Raw genomic sequence first — 20,083 nt, 5'->3', positions numbered from 1 at the left:
AAATGTTCACAAGACACTTATGTTTGGAAAAGAAAACTTACTGATATTATATATATTTAAAGAAATTGGTCAGATATACAAAAATAGATCAAGCTACTCTTTTATTGTTGATATTTATGATGTTAGTATTCTTGTTTCAATAATTTAAAAGATAGGTTGATTAAAATGAAATTCTAGAACCACCAAAACACAGAAAATCTCACTGAACAGCCTTCTGCAACTACTACTTTTTCTTTTCTGTTCAAACTGAAATAAATATTTTCAGTTTCATCAGGCAACAATGCTACTTTCAATACAGACAAATAGGGTTTACTCAACTGCATCTTTCCGTTTCAGTCATCTTTTTCTATCTAGTTTTTAATTACTAGTGCTGCTTCTCTAATTTTTGGAATTCCTCCCACCCTCACCCCCAACTCTCCCCATCTGTACTATTCTATTACCTTAGCTTCCTTAAAATTATTATACCAAGACCATACCCTATCCAAAGTAAACACTTAATGCAGCATTACACTCCACCAGAACAAACTATGATGTTACCTTTGTGGAACAGCAAGAAGAAATCCAAATGAGACCTAGATTATATTCGTGTGTGTCATAATATGATCTTATGCAAATAAAAGATGGTGGTGGTTTTCTCCCCCCAACATCTCCCAGATAATCTCAAAATAAAGCTTTACTCACATGCACTTTGGGAGGTATGCTGGTTTTGACTTTGATAAATTAGCTTTTCCCAACAATAATATATTGAAGCAATGGTTGGCAGTTGGGAAACAGATTATCAACACCATTTACAAACACAGCTTCATGCATAATTTTCATTTTCAACTAAAATAGCTAACACCATTTTTATTTCAAATCCACTGAATGGGATGACACTGAATTAAGTTTAATCTTTGAGACTTTGATCAATGTTAAAATAAGACAGACCAGTTCTGCTTAGTTATTTTATATTATTGGGGCAAAACTCCAAAATCTCTTTTTTATTTCAGTATTTAATTTTTAATAGGAAGAACTATTCCTACACTAAATTAACAGTGCCATAATTCATGTAGAAATAACATTTACATTATCCCCAAATGCTTAGTTTCCATTACCATTACCTTCAAGATCTTCAAGCTCTTTGGGTTTTGCCCAGCGTGATTCTTTAGTTTGGGAATTGTAGTAATAAGGCTTTCCAGAGTCAGATTTGTACTCTTTCCAAGGGCATTTAGATAACAATTGCTAACAGAGAGCAAAAACGTTTGTTAAAAATCTTATTACAATGTTTCAAAACAACTAAAATATCCTAAAAACAACCCAAAAATAAGCCTAAAATCAACTGAAAACATATTGCAATGCATACAATGAAAATATTTCCTCAAGAAAAGCAGCAAAAGGTAAACCTGATGTAACATTGTGAGCTCAAAAGCACATCAATGAGTATCTTGAAGAATCCATCCAACTCAGTTATACACAGTTATCTAGAATTAATAAACATTTGGTTTTTTTGGAGTGGGGGTGTTTACAGTTGTAAATTACATTGAAATAAAAATTCTAATGCATGTCTCTTGGATAGTATACTGAACTCATTTTAAGTCACTTGTTTCATATTTTTCAATTAACTTGGTTTACCTCAGCAGGTGTTTTGAGATCATCTGGCTTCTCCCATGTAGATTGTTTTGTTTCAGTATTATAATAATAAGTTCTTCCATCTGGTGATTTATGTTCAGTCCACATAGATTTCTAGGAAAAACAAAACAGACCATCAATGAGAAGCAATAAAATGTGATTATGGAATGCTATAAAAAACTCTAGAAAAATTAAATACAAGTAAAAACTCATGAAACCTGTTTAGAAGGATCTTCATTTATAGAACTGTTTGTTGTGGTGGTTTGCTGGGCTGCGCAAACTATTTGATGTGTGATCTGAAGGGAAAAAAAACGAAGTGTATTGAGTTCTTTGGTTTACATTTTTTAAAAAATCAACGTATTTTAAATATATCCAATATGAATTTTTAAACACAGAACAGTAGCCAAAAACAAAAACAAAAAAAAACCCCCAACAACCTAAAACTGATTCAGATTTACAAATTTCCTGTTTACAGTAAATGATTTTAAAGTATAATGAAGAATCAAAAAGGAAAACTTACAATACAATACTACTCCAAGATAGACAATGACTGACTGACATACTTGTACACACACAGGATGTCTAGGTTACTTTTAAATGCAACTTAAGTTGATAATGACTGAAAATCATTTCCATATGATGGCAGTTTAGTGTGCCACATGAAGTAAGTTCAAAGTTTCAAATTACTTTCTAGGTGACACCTATGTACATCACTAAGGACTGAAAGTTACAATGATCCAAGACTGGGAATTGTTATATTAAGTTATGGACTGGTGCCACACTAATCCTGCTGAAAACGCTGAATCCACTGGTGTATAGATATTTGTTTATAGCAGTGGTGGTCCTACCAAATTCACAGTCCATGTTGGTCAATTCCACAGTCAAAGGATTTTTAAAATAATAAATTTCATGATTTTAGCTATTTAAATCTGAAATCTCACAGGGTTGCAATTGTAGGGGTCCTGACGCAAAAAGGAGGGTTTGTTGTTTTTTTTTTTTGTTTTTTGTTTGGGGGGGGGGGGGGGGTTTGCGGTACTGATATCCTTACTTCTGTGCTGCTGCTGGCAGCAGGGCACTGCCTTCACAGCTGGGTGCCCGACCAACAGCCACTGCTCTCCAGTTGTCCAGTTTTGAAGGCAGTGCAGAAGTAAGGGTGGCAATACCACAATCTCCCTAAAATAACCTTGTGACACCCCCACCACCACCCTGCAAATCCCTTTTGGGTAAGGACTCCAATTTGAGAAACGCTGGTCTCCCCTGTGAAATCTGCATAGTATAGGGAAACAGCACACACAAGAGCAGATTTCATGGACTGTGATGCATTTTACGATTGCCATGAATTTGGAAGGGCTCTATCCATGAGGTATCAGACTTCCCACCCTCCACACCAATATTTGCTCGTATTAAGTTATTGTACTGTGTGGTAACTTCTCCTGAACATGAGAACAGGAACTACTTAAAATGTCAAGAAAAACGAAGGGTCCAAATACCTTTTGAAGATTTTGCATGGAGAAGAAATAGTATCAGAGATACAAATATTAACATTTTATTTTTATTAGAGTATGGAAAAAAAATGGTTTAATTCAATATTGCAAAACAGACTGTTATGAGTTAGCTGACTCACACACTTTAAGATCAAAGAGCCAGTTAGAACTAGAAACACTGATGGACTGGTACATGGGCCTTCCAGATTAGTAGACTCTGACCACTCATTAGAAAAACATTTTCTATCCCTTATGACAAACCATTACAGTAATTGGCACTAATGAAGATCCTTGTTGCTAATCTCAGCTGAGTTACCAAGGACTGAATATAGTCATGAAACCTGAAGTGCTCTCTCGTTCTGAATATGTTTGTGTCAGGGCACTGTGAAGACTACATTGTGCTATACTGTTCTGTTGATACAGACCACACACTTCAGAATAGTGCCTATTTAAAAACACAGATGTGAAAATTTCTCCTTTTAAATTTAACTAAATCAATAGGATATTTGGGGTTTTAAAAATAAGGAGTAATTTCCAGTCTTTACCAGCACAAAAATACTACACTACGCTAACGAACTGTGTGCCTGTTTTAAGGTTCCATATCTCAAAAGCATAACTGGCTAAGGTTGAGTCTGTATTTCAGTCCTCAAAGTTCACAAGATACCAGAGTTTAAAAATCATTACAATTTTCCAAGACCTAAAAATATTACATTATTTTTATCACAATCTTATTTTCCTTTGTTTTTTATATATTTTAATGATTGCTGTCTTGAGAACTAGAAGAACTAGAAAAACACTCTCCTAAAAGTCCAAGAGAAATTAGTAAAACTGGGACTTTTCAGCTTGGAAAAGAGATGCCTTAGGGGGGATATGATTGAGGTCTATAAAACAATGACTCGTGTCGGGAAAGTAAATAAGGAAGTGTTATTTACTCCTCATAACACAAGAACTAGGGGTCACCAAATGAAATTAACAGGCAGCAGGTTTAAAAAGAACAAAAGGAAGTATTTTTCATGCAACACCCAGTCAACCTGTGGAACTCTTTGCCAGAGGATGTTGTGAAGGCCAAAACTATAATCAGGTTCAAAAAAGAACTAGATAAGTTAACGGAGGATAGGTCCATCAATGGCTATTAGCCAGGATGGGCAGGGATGGTGTCCTTGGCCTCTGTTTGCCAGAAGCTAGGAATGGTTGACAGGGGATGGATCACTGGATGATTACCTGTTCATTCCCTCTGAGCCACCTGGCACTGGCCACTGTCAGAAGACAGGATACTGGGCTAGATGGACCTTTGGTCTGATCCAGTATGACCGTTCTTTTGTTCTAATCAGAAAACTCCATGGGAGCACAGATAGCTCAACACACTTGGCATTCAGGTCTAAATATTGAATGGCAAGAGTGTTTGGTTGACAAACTAGTACAAATATTTCGGGGGCAATTCAAGTGTTCAAACACTAGTCAAAGACTGGTAATCTAATAGAAAAAAAAATATTGATCCTTAAGCATGTAAACTGATTTATAATGAGTGCATAAGTAACATGTAAGTTAGAGAGTAAAAATAACATTTGGGGAGGGGTGGAATCAAATAAGGTTTTTCTTTTAAATGTCCATACTTGGACTTATAATCATTGTACTTCTATTAAGTTTCTGAAGCCTTGGTTTTTACTCACCTGTGTTCCAGGAGGCGTAGTGCCTATTTAAAAACACAAAAAAAACAAAAAACAGAATGAGAAACACTAGTGTTCTGGAAACACTTCTAAATTTTATTTTTTCCTCTCTGGCCTTTTATAACTTAAGAAATGACTTACTGTAAATAAAAGATTTGATAAAAACTAAAAGAAAGATGACCTACCCATAACTCCAGTTCAGGAAGATTATCAGGATAGATTAATCCTTGCAATGGGCACCCAGGGGCATCCAACCAGAACTCTTTTGCCAAGAATGTCTGATGGAGCTATACATTCTTGCAGCACCGGTTGTTTGGGCTTATAATGAGCCATGACCCACAAACACAATCTACTTTTCATTTTGCAGGTCCCAGTTCAGGAAAACAACTCTATTCATTTAAGCATTTAAGCATGTGCTTAATTTCCATTTAAGTCACTCGGATACAAGCATGCGCTAAATGTTTTCTTGAGCCATGTCCTCAGAATTTGAATTAAAGACTCCAAAGAGGACAGGGAGAGTCAGGAGTGTGAATTCACATAAAAAACAATTATGCTCAAATAGCCTCTCTTTCTTCTTCAAGCATAAGCACTATTGATTTCATTCTTGAAGAATAAGTAGCAGTAAAAATCCCCAAAATTCCCATACTGTAGTACATGTACCAGAATGCTACGTGAGTTTGTTAGAAGTTGTATTTGGTCACACAGTTGTCTTCCCCTTTTAAGGCGTAGTGGGACCCAGGGCCAGCCAAACCCTGTTCCTTGACATAGTACCTTTAAGGAAATAGGTATTCAAGGGAGCAACAGATCAGCTGGAAAATGGGACCAGATGTTAATCAGGTAACAACCTCCTTAACATGATAAAACCTAGCTGTTAGGTGACTCCCAGAAGGAGAGAGGGGAGGCAGCCTTGAAAGGAGAACTACAGGGGACCATCAAGTTAGGAAAGAGGCTCCTTGGGATGGGAACCAGAACAGCTGGTAGACTGTGGAAGCCTGCCTGAATCATAACATAGCCCCAGAAATGGGCGAGGAAGAGGGCCCGAAACAAGGGGAAGAAAGGTGAGAGTCTTCAGATCAAGACCATGGAGTGGGACTGGAACCTGGATGGGGTAAGGCTGGGGACACCCCAAGGAATGACGTGCACCAAAAAAATGATGCAAAATTGTTACACGAAATTGCACTTTTTTTTAATTTTTATTTTTTACAGTTTTAATACGGAACAATACTATATTAATGCAGCCTCTTTAGACAGATATGGAAGCCAGTTTTCACGAATTTTGTTTTTATAAAAGCACGTTTTAACCACAAAAGCCATATCTTTATCATCAGTTAACAAAAAGTGTGACACTAAAGTGACCACATGCGTGGTTTGTGAAATGAACAATAGTTGTTAAATAGTGGCTGCTTAAATTAAGAGTAATTTTTATAGTGAGTTGTCACCAAAAACATTTTTCTCTACAATGAAGCTAATGATCACATCTTTCAAACCCCAAGATTGAAATAAAAAAAGAAAAATAAACAGAATATTGTGAATCTTTGTTCTGTACAAGAATATGCAAGATAAATTGTGCAGATACACAGTATCTTTCATTCGAAATATGAAAACACAAGCAAAGTAACTAAAGTAACTGAATCACAGAAAGTAGAAATGAAGAAAAAAATGTATAATGTATTTTTAAATACACTAAGGATAGGACAAGTAAAGAGCTTAAATTTCAGCAAGGGAGATTTAGATTAGACATTAGGAAAAAAATCCTATCTGTAAGGGCAGTTAAGCACTGGAACAAATTACCTAGGGAGGATGTGGAATCTCCATCATTGGAGGTTTCTAAGACCAGATTAGACAAACACCTGTTAGACAGGCTCCAACAATACTTAGTCCTGCCTCAGTGCAGGGGACTGGACTAGATGACTTATCAAAGTCCTTTCCGCTCCTACATTTCTAAAATTCTACGGACAACATCCAACCGCTCTTATCAAGCAACTGTGGTTATGTTGATACAGGTTGAAATAAAGCACTACGTTTTATGAGATTGTCCTTACAACTATGCCTCTCTTTTTAAATACTTCTGCGATTTGTTCAAGTAGTACGCAATTGTTGATTTCCTCTCATAGCTGACAATACCATCAGTATTTTTGGCAAAATTGTTTAATGCTACATCTATCCTCACTGACATCTGTCATTTTACTACGTCCTTTATAGTTAATGGCAGTGATGTAGCTGGGAATGGAAATTTGGGTGGGTCATAACTTATGACAGACAAATATCACAGCACCCCTTAGTCCTGAGCCTCATCTTCTTCCAGATAGCACCATCCAGTGTGCTCCTACCGTGGCTGTGTGTGTGCGTGTGTACAAGAGACAGACAGACAAAGAGACACCCCATCCAGATCCCCATACATTCCCTTCCTCCTCCAGACGGGGCAGAGATGGGGCAGGCCTCAGCTCCCTTACCAGCTATGACCCTGGGTGCTGGTCAGGACAGGGGTTCTCAAACTTCATTGCACCGTACCCCTCTTCTGACGACAAAAATTATTACATGACCCCAGGAGAGGGGACCGAAGCCTGAGCCCAGCTGCCCCGGGTGGCAGGGCTAAAGCCCAAGCCCCACCATCCCAGGTGGGGAGGGGGGCCAAAGCCCTGTAACCTTAGTCCTGCCACCCAGGGCTGAAGCCCTTGGGCTCGGGTCCTGGGTGATGGGGCTCGGGCTCTGGCCTTGGCCTTACCCCTAACAAGTCTGAGCCAGTCCTGGAGACCCCATTAAAACAGGGTAGCAATCCACTTTCTCACAGTTTGAGAACCACAGCTATAGTGGATCCGTCCCCCTGATATTCCACCCTGGACCTGAGTAACCTTCCCAGTGAAAGTTTTATTGAAACTTATAAGTTCTTGCAGAAAAGTGAGAGAACTTTGACAAAGTAGCACTTTCTGATTAAATAGATTTATTGACAAATTCTCAACTAATTCTAAAACTCACATTCTCTAAGGTTCCAGTGGGACTCCTCCAGCCAAACTCCCTTATTTTCTAATTTCCCCCAGGCAGATCTCCACCAGACTCAAATTTTATTTTACTTCGAGTCCATAAATATTTAAATTAAGTCTATTAAGACCTAAAATAAATGTGCCCGAAGAAGAAATTTGCATCTGGCACTTCCAACATCCTTTTTTTTTTTTTTTTTTTAAAAAGAACTAATTTTTGTACATGAACTACTAATGTTTGGGAATGGCTGACTGTAGCGGGGTGGTTACCCGCTCCTGCCCTTCAGGGCTTAAAACAGCACAGGAGAGGGCTGTGGCTGGGGCAAGAAGCCTAGGCTGCTTAGGGGAAAGCAGGCTCAACTGTGGCCAGGTCTCAATCAGGCCCAGCTGGCCCCTATAAGAGGTAGAGAGCCAGAAGCCCGGAATCTCCCTCTGCCTGTAGAGGGAGAAGGGACTGGCTACAGGGAGCTAGACACAGGATACCTGAGTGAAACAGAGTTGGGAAAAGGCAGAGGAGCTAGGGAGCTTCTGCCTGGAATGCCCCAGGCTGCGGCCTAGCATAAGGCCAAGAGGTACTGGGGTTGCAGGGGGCAGTCCAGGGGTAGGCAAAGGCAGCAGGTCCAAACCCCTTTGCCTATGAGTGGCTGATACTGCAGTCTGCCCTGGTGAACGGGGGCTAGATGGAGACTGGACAGTAGCCAAAACTGAGGCAAAGTGGGGATAGTGGGTTGGGGGTTCCCCAGGGGAGACCCAGATTAGTGGGATACAGCCAGGGGGCAGCACCCTAGTTAAAAGGGCACTGGGGTCCAGGGAAGGACACGGGGGCCAAGAGGACAGGCAAATCACTGGCCTGCACAGGGCTCTCCTGGCTGGAAAAAGAGTTAATTCCCTAGGACAATCAGTAGGAGGCACCGCAGGGGTGAGTCCGCATGTTTACACTGACGCATACACTATTTCAGGGTATGGCTACACTTGAAATTTCAAAGTGCTGCCATGGCAGCGCTTTGAAGTGTGAGAGTGGTCGGAGCGCCAGCGCTGGGAGAGAGCTCTCCCAGCTCTGCACGTAAGCCACATCCTCTACGGGTGTAGCTTGCAGTGCTGGGAGCCATGCTCCCAGCGCTGCGGCACTGATTACACTGAGGCTTTAAAGCGCTGGATCTTGCAGCGCTCAGCGGGGTGTTTTTTCACACCCCTGAGCGCGAAAGTTGCAGCGCTGTAAAGTGCCAGTGTAGCCAAGGCCTTAGACCTGGTGGAATGAACTTCAATACCTTCAAGCACTGAAACTTCTGCAAGATCACAGACCTGCATACGTTCTTCAATCCATTAAACAGAAATAATCTCTCTTGATTTATCAGAAATTACAAATAGTCCAGAAGATTCAGAGAGACCATAATTCTATCCAAGTGTTAAATAAGGGCCTCTTAACACCTAAGTTATGCCATTTATATTCTCCTAGTACTGAGTGCAGATCTGGGGAAAACACAGGTAATTTAATAGCATGAGTTCCACCGGAACTAAACACCATTTTAGTGAAGACACAGGTTATCCTTATGGCTCTCAGACTCTTTATAATGACATTCCAGGCACTGGCAATCCAATCTTCAAGGAATAGCTTACACAAATATTTGCTCTAGATAATTGATTGGCGATTCCATCAGTTTCATGAACACTAAGTTCAACTCAGCTCCCAAGAAAGTGCTATTCATGCATGGTTGGAAAGAATCTTTTCACTGGAGAATGTACACCAAATTAGATATGGGACAATCTGAAGAATATGGGAAAGAGGTATGAGTTCTTGAAATACCCTCTTGGTCTGAATGTTTGGTATTGCAGGAGAATACAGATGGGCTGGGCATCTCAAGAGTAGACATCCATAATGACAGAATACTTGAAGGAGAAAAAACAAAATAAAATAAATCCAGAACAGGATATGAGTCTCAAGTTTGTTATTTCTGAAGTGTGCAAAATAATTAAAAATATAAAAATGTTAAAGAAAACTAACAAGACACAAAATAAAGTTTTACGGCATATAAAAATTATCCTTTTGTTTTCTTTCCATGAAAGTTTTTTCATTTCTGAAAAAGTCATTAGGAAAGGTAAAGCATCACTATAAACTAAACTTAATAAAGAGTTTATATAAGTAAAAAGGAAACTGGTTAAAGGTTCATTTACATTGTTGTAAACTTAAGTTTCATTTTTTGAAATGTAATCGAGTTTATTAAAAGATTTTAAAAATTTAATGATTGTGTATACATACCTACTTGTGTGTCCATACTGTTTACTCCTGGCTGTAGAAACAACCAACATGTTATTTTAAAACATAACAATATATTAAATAACTTTACTAAATATTGTAATGATCAATTTGAAGAAGCAACTTGTTTAAGTTTCTCTGGCAGCAAAATGCTTCATCAGCTTAAATGTGGGTCTCCATCTCCCCCTCCCTCCCATACAACAATAATCATGGGAATTCCAGCTCTATACGTAAGTAATTTAGGATAACAAGCTACTTGTCTGAAAGAGCCATACATTCACCAATTCATTTTAATGAATCTCTTGCCAACCTCACAAACAACAGTCCTTAAGCATGCAAACAGACTACTCATCCAGAATATACAGTGAAGATGATTAGCTAATTCCAATGCTGAAATAACACACGAGGGTGTGTCTGTGACTGATACCACCACCTGTGTAATACTTTAAACCTTCATTGATTCAAACAGCAATAGATCAGCTTTCACCCACTGAGAAAAGATGGGCCTTGGGTACATGTCTGAATAAACTTTTTCAGATTTAGGTCAACAAGGACATACTGCAACATTACCACTATGCTTAGTGCAATCACTTAAATTTATCTCACACAATTTTTTTGTCAACTTAGTACTAAGAGAAAAATGGATTTAGCCTTGACTGGAACTCTTTTACACAGTTAGTCCAAATCTCCAATACAAAGGGGGAAGGAGAGGATTAAAAAGATTTAAGAATTTCTTGACTTCTATCTTTTTATGTAAAGCTTTAACAGATACAAAACTTTACCATTTATTGGACCCAATCCTTCAGTTACTTGATTTTTTTCAGGCAGTCTGCACAAGAGATAACTGAACATCTAAATAATACAGATTAGCAAGGTAGATTCAATAAAAACCACCCAAACTGGTGCAATCAAGTTCAAGGTTATCCAATGCTTACTCTGAGGGTAAATGATCTTGCTTAATGAACTAGGAAAAATTTCAAAGTACTTAAGTGACATAAAGCGAAAGTCCCTTTTACTATCAATGTGACTAAGGTCCCTATGTAACTTAGGCACCTTTGAAAATTGTACTAACTGTATATATATTAAACGGCACTATCTAAAGCTCTATTTAATTTGCTGCCCAGGTAAGTAAGCACTCCAAGGATATCCCAACACAGACAGTGAGTACTCAACTGATTTCCAGACTCCAAATTTCAGAAGGACTACATTCAAGCTCAATTTATCTGCACTAGGAAAAAGACTTACAGCTGTAATTTTTGTATCCAATCAAACTGCCAACAGCACCTGATCTAAAGTGATGCTATGTTGCTTTGATGCTGTTTTTTATTTTTCTGAGTAAAACTTCTTTCACTATCATTTCTTCTGAATAGTGAATATAGGTGCCTGAAAGAATCCCAAAAAGTGATGGCCTCAATCGGTACCAATTAGTTATATAGAAATAAAAGCTCTTGCTGTATTGTACCTCATGATAATGATTGTTGTTGTAAGACACTGTACAAAGACACGTATATAGGTGTTTTGCAAAAATACCTGCATACAGCATAGACTCCAAGTGCACTGAAGTCAACAAAAAGAACCACATAGGCTTCAGTAAACTTTGAATCAGGCTTTGTATTTAGATAGGGCACACTACAGAGAACAGATTTCATAAAGAGTTATGTAGCTTACGGAAAGCATGACAACTACAATGCAGATCATATTGGAGACTCAGTTTAAGGCCAGGCAGGACCACCAGATCATCTAGTCTGACTGCCTGTGTATCACAGGCTACTAAACACCACCCATTCACCCCCTTGCTAAGCCCAACAACCAGAATTAGGATAAAATATCACGGCTCTCAGGAGACTAAACTATTGTGGGCAATAGGCAGACAACAGGAGAGACCAGAGTGAATCAATGCCCCCCTAAGCCCCTGCTACTGCAGCAAACTGATTTAGTACAACATACTCAGATAACCTTAGTAAGTGACCCCTTGCTCGAGAGAAAAGCAAAACACCCACGGGCCTGCCAGAATGACCTAGGGAAAAATTCCCTCCTATCCCAAATATGACAAAGCATGTAAGCAAGACCCAGCTGTCAATCACTTGAGAAAAAAATTCTAATTACCACCATATAGCATGAAAATGAAATAATTATCTTAATTAAAACAGAGAATATTATAGTGTTTAGATTCTGAAATAACATATCCTTAAAAATATCCTTAAACACCATAGCATTTGAAAGTTGTACTTAACTGATATTTTACTATTCCTGATCATTTTGTAATACGAAAGCATTTGTCAGAGCTCCAAAAACCTACTGAAATCATATTTTCATATATTTAAATTTGGATTGAATTTTAGCAAACCAGATCTCTCTTTTTCTCCTCTTTTGACCACAGTGCTTTTTAATTTTTTTTTCCCCCAGAGATCTCTGAAATTCCTCCAAAGTTTATAATGGGTAATCCATCTTAGAAATCCATAATCAACTTAATATGAAAGAAATCAATTATATTTCTGTTACTGACATCTTTTACGAGATTTAATGAATTAAAATTGTTTCACTATTTTGCTGTGTATTATTAATGTGGAAATCATGATGAGTACTAAACACTTTTTTTTTAAAGTTACAATAGATGTACAAAGTGCTTAGTTTATAAAAAAATCAATAGTTACATGCAATATTGAAATCTGGGTAGAGAGAGACTATTTTGCATGTTAAGGAAGTAATTAGATTAAATACAGATCACTCCTCCATTAAGGTGCAAGTGGCTGCTTTTGTGTGAGTCTTCTGAAGCTTTATTCAAATACTCATCTCTTCCTCACAGAATTTTATACACAAAGGAGGACATTTTTATCATCATTTTATACAAGTTCAAAAGCTTGACTAGACTTTGTGAAATGCTGGTAATAGTGTTCACATGGGGTAAGGTAGTTTAAAAAGTGAAAAAGACAGGCTTTAAAGATTACCGGTACAGTAGGCTGCATATGAGCTTGGGACATATGAGACATCATCATTCCAGGCATCATTGACTGCATCATTCCAGGCATCTACAATTAAAATGTTATTGTAGAGTATATTTTCTCAAGTACATAGCGCCAAATATGAACTTTTTATGATAGTGTACGAGTCTCTAACTACTTATTCTGTTTGATAAACAAGTTTAATAATCCCCCAGGACACAAGAAAGTGTACTAGAAGTTTGTACAAGTCTACATAAAACTAGCAACAATGTTAAGTTAGGAAATAGCGAGATTTTCCACAAATGCACTCCAACAGATCCCCCAATTTAAAGGGAAGATGAAAATACATTTCAACTTAGTTCTGAAATATTAGAAGAAAGCTAAGACATTTATTGTAGACAGCACTATTTGGATTACATGAGAATCAACAACAAATGACAAGATGAGTTATCTATTGATAATGCTGTGCCCTGTCGTAATCGGAATCCTAGACTAGAACAGGGAACACAGAAGGAAAGATTTCTCAGAAAATTTGGGAGCCAAACAACAAAATCAATTAGTATCATAAATGTTAATTCAGACTCTAAGATTGGTCCCCTCTGTGATCTTGCACAACTCTCTTAACTTTGATGCCTTCTTTCCTTTGTCGGCTAGCAGGAGTAATACTTGAGGTAACTGCCTCACAATAGTGTTATAAGAATTAATGTTTGCCAAGATCTTTCAAGATGAATAGTGATATTAAAGAGTTAAGCAGCAAGAGCGAAGAATTCTCAGCCAGTTCTTGAACGGTTATAAACATCTAAAAAAACATGTAACATGAATGCAAACCATGTAAGCTACTTTAAAACCACACTACTTCCCTTAAAACAATTTGAACATGGTAATGTGGACTGGCTATTACAATTAGTTAAAATTTGAGTCCAGATCTATGTACTGTCTGATGAAACAAAGACCCATATCTTTTACTTTGATAAAATATTTTTTTATCTGGGAGTATATGCTTAGACTATTTTGAAGAGACAGTAACCACAGCAAATTTATATAGATAAGTTACTTGTTAGTGATCAACTGATGCACTATAAAGTGGTTTAAAATTTTTCTTAAAAAAGATTTCCTTCATATTTTGCACTTTTCCAGTTTTCCACTCATTTTCACTATTAAGAACTGATAAGCCATAAATAAATGTGGCAAAAAGCACAAATAATAGTGCTATGCTAATCTGATCATATTCAGCTGATGAAATTTTGGTCACTCAGTCCCCAAAGAGGCCTTGGGAAGTCAACCCCTTTAAGTTTCAGTCATCCCCCATTACCTTTATAGACTTTGGCAGGCTGGCCAAGTGACCCCATCCCCCTGTATCTTCAGGGAGCATCAGATTACCACTCCCCTCATCTTGCATCTTGTGTGGAGAGTGGGATATTTGGTAGGGCTACTGCTCCACCCTCAATCCACAAGGTTTTCTTGGGAGGGTGAGGAAGAAAGGAAAAGTTGGAAGGCGGCCCTCCTATTCCTCGTCATCCTGTAGAAGCAGGAGAAGAAAGCACTCTTGCCCCACTGCTACTTCCAACTAAGTGGGATCCGAACATGTGAAGTTTCCTAGAAGCCCTTGTACACTCACTTATAGGAATCTCAAGCATTCCTTATTGCTCTGAAGCCTCTCTGTGTAGCTAGAAAAATTGTAGTTTTTGAGATAATACTGCAGTTATTCTCAGGCCCATAGCCTTTGCAGATTTAAGGTTGCAAAAAAGACCCAATTATTTTCAGCCCCAGGAGATTTTCTTGTGAATTAAGTAGGGCAGCAGTCCTAGAGTGGCACTCAAAGACACGAAGAACAGCAACAGCATTGCCCCAACAAGGCACCTGAGAATCAAGATTATAAACCTCTAGACTGTCCCTCCCAGAATGCTTCAGAGATAAGTAGAAGAACCTGTATTTGCTAGGGGAATGGTCCTAGCATTCAAGGAGATGGGCCAACAGACTGACATTTTGCAGTCTAGTAGATTTAGAGTCAGAATACCAGCCTATAGGTCCATTCTTATTGGCCATATAGTCATTAAACCTCTAACCTCCCCTCATTTACTTTCCCTTCCCCATCCCCTCAAGAGTCTTTTCTTCCACAGTGTTTGCCAGAAACTTGCTAAGTTATCTACATACTTTTTTCATTTATTACACTATGTGGGAACTGCTCATTACATGGACAGAAGGGGAAAGATGATGGATGAAGGGGACACAAGGGCAATGGGACTCTGTCTGAAAACGTTTGGGTAAGAGACGACAAGGGGATTGACTAGTGTGTTTATTATTTTAAAAAATGCTCATAATTGGTAAGACATGTGCCTATGAGCAACCTAATCACTTTGTTTTCACATTGTATCACCCCATCTCCATCTGCCTTTGTCTTTTTAAACTGCATTACGCTTTGCAGCAGGTATGTATCCAATATAACAGACTGTCATACTATGTATTGCAGCATGAAAAACGTACCAGACACCCTTCAGGCCTACATCTACTAATAGGGTAGGTGAGCCACCCTCCAAGGCATTAAGATTCAGGGGTTGCCCCAACACTCTGGGAAGGGAGGTGATTAAATTCCTATCATGGCGCTGTCCCTGGACCTTTCGCAGAAGGCTCCATCTTTCATACTGGCTTCCTTCTAGTAGACATCTTGTAATTTTGAATCTGCTTTAGCTTCCTCACAATGGTCGCAGGAAGGGTGTGCCCCCACCTTCCCACCCCTTGGTCTTCTCATTTTGACTCTGCTTTTATTTAGGAAAGCCAGGATCACCAGAAGCAACACTAGAGACTTCTGCATATTCAGAAAAGGAACTGCCTCATTTCAAATTCAGAACTTACTTAATAAGGGACAGGACCTTTCATTGTTAAAAATAGAAAGCTTACAATTATACAAATGTGAAGTTTAGGCACCTTTACTTGCCAACAATGTTTTATACTTGCCACTGAGTGGCTGAGTTTATTTTTCAAGACATGCATCATGCTGACAACAGGGCAAAAATAACAGTATGTCACAGAAGTGTAAAACAGCACCAAATAATTTTACATTTCTTCCCTCCATCTCCAGGGATAGAAGAAAATTACAGGTTATAAGACTTTCTTAGCACAGAGTCAAAGCTTCAACATTATCACACTACAGTCTCTTGCTAAAGGGGAGGTTTTTGTTTGTTTTCAGGATTTTTGGTTTTTAGAACTGCACACTGCTAGATGCAACTTATTTGTCCTGAAAGACTAACAGAATACTGTCTAACCTAACAATAACAGAAGTTATGAATTCAAGTACTAGATCTTTTCATTTTAAATTTTGAAATCACAAGATAATTTCATTACTTTTTGTTACAAATGTAGTTTCTGCATTACCAATGGATGATGCTATAGAAACACTACATTTTAATGACTATTAACATTATTTCCAAGCAACTCTGGGAGACTTACCTGTCTTTAGAATTCTCAGATCATTGTTGGGGGGGCGGGGATAGGGTGTGGACAACACAGATAAGCTGCCTTACCTGCCCCATTGGTGGTCCTCCCATTGGAGGCATCATCTGAGGCATCATTCCATGTGGAACTGGTGGCATATTCGGTGGTCTCTGGCCCATTGGGTGCATTCCCATAGGTGGATAATGCGGCATGCCTGGGTGCCCCATCTGAAAAACAGTGTTAATAAATGAAGATATCAACATGAAAGCACAAACTGTAGAAATGGAATAACAAAGAACAGGTGCATGATAAACATGCCATCACAGAAGGAATTTGGTCCTTTATCTGTCTTATCTTCTGATGAAGGAAAATACAGAGAAAATTAACTACATCAAAATGCTTAACCGTTCATGACACAGCTCTAAAACAGAGCACAGTCTAGAAGACTAGATACCTAAGATTGACAGAAATCGTTCATCTATATGAAGTTAGTGAATTTACTTAAAAATTCCAGTAGAATACAGAGAAAAAACCTGGAAAAGTCCCTCAATGCGTAGCTATAACACAAACGCCCAATACACCTACAGATGCAAACATTTTTATATGCTATTCCATCTGACTACACTTAATGGAAATATATACAGGCAAGGAAAAAAGAAACAGATCTTTTCCTTTCTACCTTTACGTTTACTGTCATGTCAATGCTGCTGCTTGTAGATTAGCTCCAGTAAATTCTCTCTATATCTTTTCTACAAAAATCTATATCATACATTAAATTTTTTACAGCCAAAACCACTTTTACAATAAACAATAGTTCTAAAGGAAGATTATCGCCACTAAAAATTAGTGAAAAAGTAACCTACTGCTGAATCTATACTTAGCAAGGTAATATTACTGGCACTAGGAGACCCAGGTTAGGACAGAATTGTGATCTACAAGAATGTGAAACGGTATGGAAGTTCACTTTGTACAGGCCACTTGCCTCCATAGTGATTTATTCATAAAATTACTAGCATGTTCATCAAAAGATGTCAAAGTAACATCAACTCAAAATCTTAAAAGAAAGTAGAATAGACACAGAAATGACATATCTGTACAGATCAGAATATGGTCAGTGATTACATTTTCTCCATCTTATCATAGACGTACATTTTAAAAGATTGACCTTGTACTGATCCACCATAGTTATTTTGGCTTTAAAGCAGAAGTGACACCTAATAATTAAAATAGTAATTTTCAATATTTTGTCAGTGAAAGGTAACTTTTTAAATCACTTTTTAGTTACATAAACAAACAGAGAGACATATCTCCATTGTGATTCCTTCCTTCAATAATATCGAAGACCCTGGTTAAACTGAAAGAATAAGCAGATGGCTTTGCCATTATTTTTGTACTTGAATTTCAATGGATTCTTGCAGAACTTTTTGAATGTTGAAAGCTATGGTTTATGGAAATATGAAAGGTTTTAAAATATTGAAAAATGATTTAGATAAGTTAAAAATCACACCACTGTGACTATCTTGCAAAAGTCTCCCTATTTCAATATACCAACATTCGCTTAGCTAACAATATAACATCAACTGGTATTGTAAAATATAATTGTACTTTTCTCTGCTTATCGTACTTATTGTGCTGGATTATATGTAATATTATTGTCCCACCAGGATAATAAAATTGAGAGAGATTAACTTGAAAATTTTAGGTTAGTAGTAAAGCACATATTGATAAACTGCACATTTAGGAAGTAACACAAAGTACTTTTAAAACTCCTGAGCAAGTTTAGATCTTGCAGTAGACACAGCAACTTATTCATTTCTTTAACTCCAGATGTTATACAAATAATCAATGGGTGGAGAGAAAGTCTGCCCAGTTCCCTCGCACCCCTAGATAGGCAAGAACATTTATCCTTTCTGATCTCAGGCCATTTTCCTCCCCTTTTTCTCTCAGGTGTAACTACCAACCAGTTGCCCCCAGACCTACAAGCCGTTCTCTCAGTTTCATTGTGAGGAGAACATCTCATCCCAGCGATAACACTGAACTTGCCACGCTCTCCTAGGGATCTCACATAGACCAGCTCTTTGCAGTGCTGACTAGAGAAACAAACATTCTCCAGTATCAGAGGTGTAGCCATGTTAGTCTGGATCTGTAAAAGCGGCAAAGAATCCTGTGGCACCTTATAGACTAACAGACATTTTGAAGCATGAGCTTTTGTGGGTGAATACCCACTTCATCAGATGCATGCATGCATCTGACGAAGTAGGTATTCACTCACGAAAGTTCAAGCTCCAAAACGTCTGTTAGTCTATAAGGTGCCACAGGATTCTTTGCTGCTTAAACATTCTCCATGAACTATTAATCCTAGGCCCTCAAGGCAGAAATGCAGGGAGGCAAACTACATTCAGAACTCTGCCTCAGATAGCCCCTGAAGGGCATGTGGCATTTTTCACAAAGAAAGTGCTAGAGTCTCTGCCCCAAAGAGCATACAGTCTAAGAGGAGCTTAGTGGGAGAAGAAGTCAGCCCTACAAAGGGACAAAGGACCCCTCTCTCTAACTCCAATAGGAACCATTAGAGATGCATTAGTGTCCCCATGTGCATGGCTCAGGCTGCAGTAGTCCTACTGTGGCTGACCCTATAACTCCCTTGAAGGGGCTTCTAAGAAAGGCCTGAGAGGATGCCACCAAGCTCTTATTGCTCTGGGTTCCCTTCGGGCTCTAGCCCAGGCTCCCAAGAAAGGGAGTAGGGCTGTTCCCATGGTGTTACACGCCCACAGAGGTGTCCCCCTCCAGGATGCAGCCGGGAGCCATCTCCCCACCCCCCACGCTGCCAGGCAGGTCCCCGCCCCCTCCCCTCTGCAGCGTTTAACCCTTCACTTACCATGAGAGATCCTCTATCCACTCCGCCCGGCCTCATCGAGGGGTTCAGGAGGCTCCCCCCGCCACACCTGCCAAGAAGCCTCCCTCTAAGCTGCTGCCGGGACGAGGGACCAAAGGGCATCAGAGGCTCGGGCTCACCGCGGGGCGGGAGAAGCGGAGCCAGGAGGCTGACAGGCTTCCCACCCGGCCAATCCGGGCGGCCTCCCAACCGGGAACTCTTCGGCGATTGGTCCGCAGCGGAAGCAACGGGGCGGACGGCGTCCCCCGGCGTCAGCTGCATGAGGGGAGGGGGCTTCGGCAAGGAGAAGGGGAGCGGCTGAGGGGAGGCCGCAGCAGCCGCCGAGTCCCCGCCCGACATCGCGAGCCCCGGCCCAGCCCGGCACACGGATGGACGCGCGGAGTCCCCCCTGGAAGCCGTATACGAAACCGTTAGCGGCGACCGGCAGGCAGGAACCAGGGGACCCTGGCCGGGATCGGGCGCCTAAAGAGGCCCAGCGCCGCGGGGAGCGGGGGAGAAAAGAGTCGCGCCGGAATCGGGCACACGAGGGGGGTCGCGCCAGACGAGGGAACGCGGACGGCTGGAGGAAGGGGGAAGAAAGGGCGGTCGAGCGCGCTGGGGGCCGTCGCTCACCGGGGGAGAGGACGCGCGAGGATTGCTCGCGCTGGCCTCCGGAGCTCGCGAGGGGGAAGAAACTGCGGTGGGGGGGACGAGTGGAGGGAACGCTGGGAAAGGGGTCACGTGGGCGATGCAGGCGGGGCTAAGGAAGCTAGAAGGAACTACTGACACTTAAGGAGGGGGGCGAGAAGTGCGCTTTCCTTAGTCGCCTAGCAATGATACGCGTGC

The 20,083-nt window shown here is 39.8% G+C and overlaps 1 protein-coding gene across 8 annotated transcripts in view; it reads right to left on the bottom strand.

Annotated features, from left to right (window-relative positions):
* The window catches only part of PRPF40A (pre-mRNA processing factor 40 homolog A), a 50,604-nt gene extending 30,643 nt beyond the window's left edge, over positions 1 to 19,961 (bottom strand). For 4 of the 8 annotated variants that reach the window (XM_030580995.1, XM_030580994.1, XM_030580996.1 and 1 more), the window contains exons 1-8: positions 19,241 to 19,679; positions 16,455 to 16,592; positions 12,940 to 13,020; positions 9,995 to 10,025; positions 4,763 to 4,785; positions 1,827 to 1,904; positions 1,612 to 1,722; positions 1,101 to 1,221 (exon numbers count right to left, since the gene is read on the bottom strand). In XM_030580995.1, the coding sequence (XP_030436855.1) occupies positions 1,101 to 1,221; positions 1,612 to 1,722; positions 1,827 to 1,904; positions 4,763 to 4,785; positions 9,995 to 10,025; positions 12,940 to 13,020; positions 16,455 to 16,592; positions 19,241 to 19,597 (940 nt within the window). In that variant the 5' untranslated portion in view covers positions 19,598 to 19,679. Of the gene's footprint in view, positions 1 to 1,100; positions 1,222 to 1,611; positions 1,723 to 1,826; positions 1,905 to 4,762; positions 4,786 to 9,994; positions 10,026 to 12,939; positions 13,021 to 16,454; positions 16,593 to 19,240 lie in introns of all 8 variants that reach the window. The other 4 variants (XM_030580999.1, XM_030581001.1, XM_030581000.1 and 1 more) reach the window with 3 other exon arrangements.
* Positions 19,962 to 20,083: the final 122 nt, after the last annotated feature.

This window comes from Gopherus evgoodei, chromosome 11, assembly GCF_007399415.2.
Source record: "Gopherus evgoodei ecotype Sinaloan lineage chromosome 11, rGopEvg1_v1.p, whole genome shotgun sequence".
Classification (NCBI taxonomy): Eukaryota; Metazoa; Chordata; order Testudines; family Testudinidae; genus Gopherus; species Gopherus evgoodei.
The sequence above is the reverse complement of the archived record's forward strand: the minus strand, read 5'-3'. Positions and strand labels throughout refer to the sequence as shown.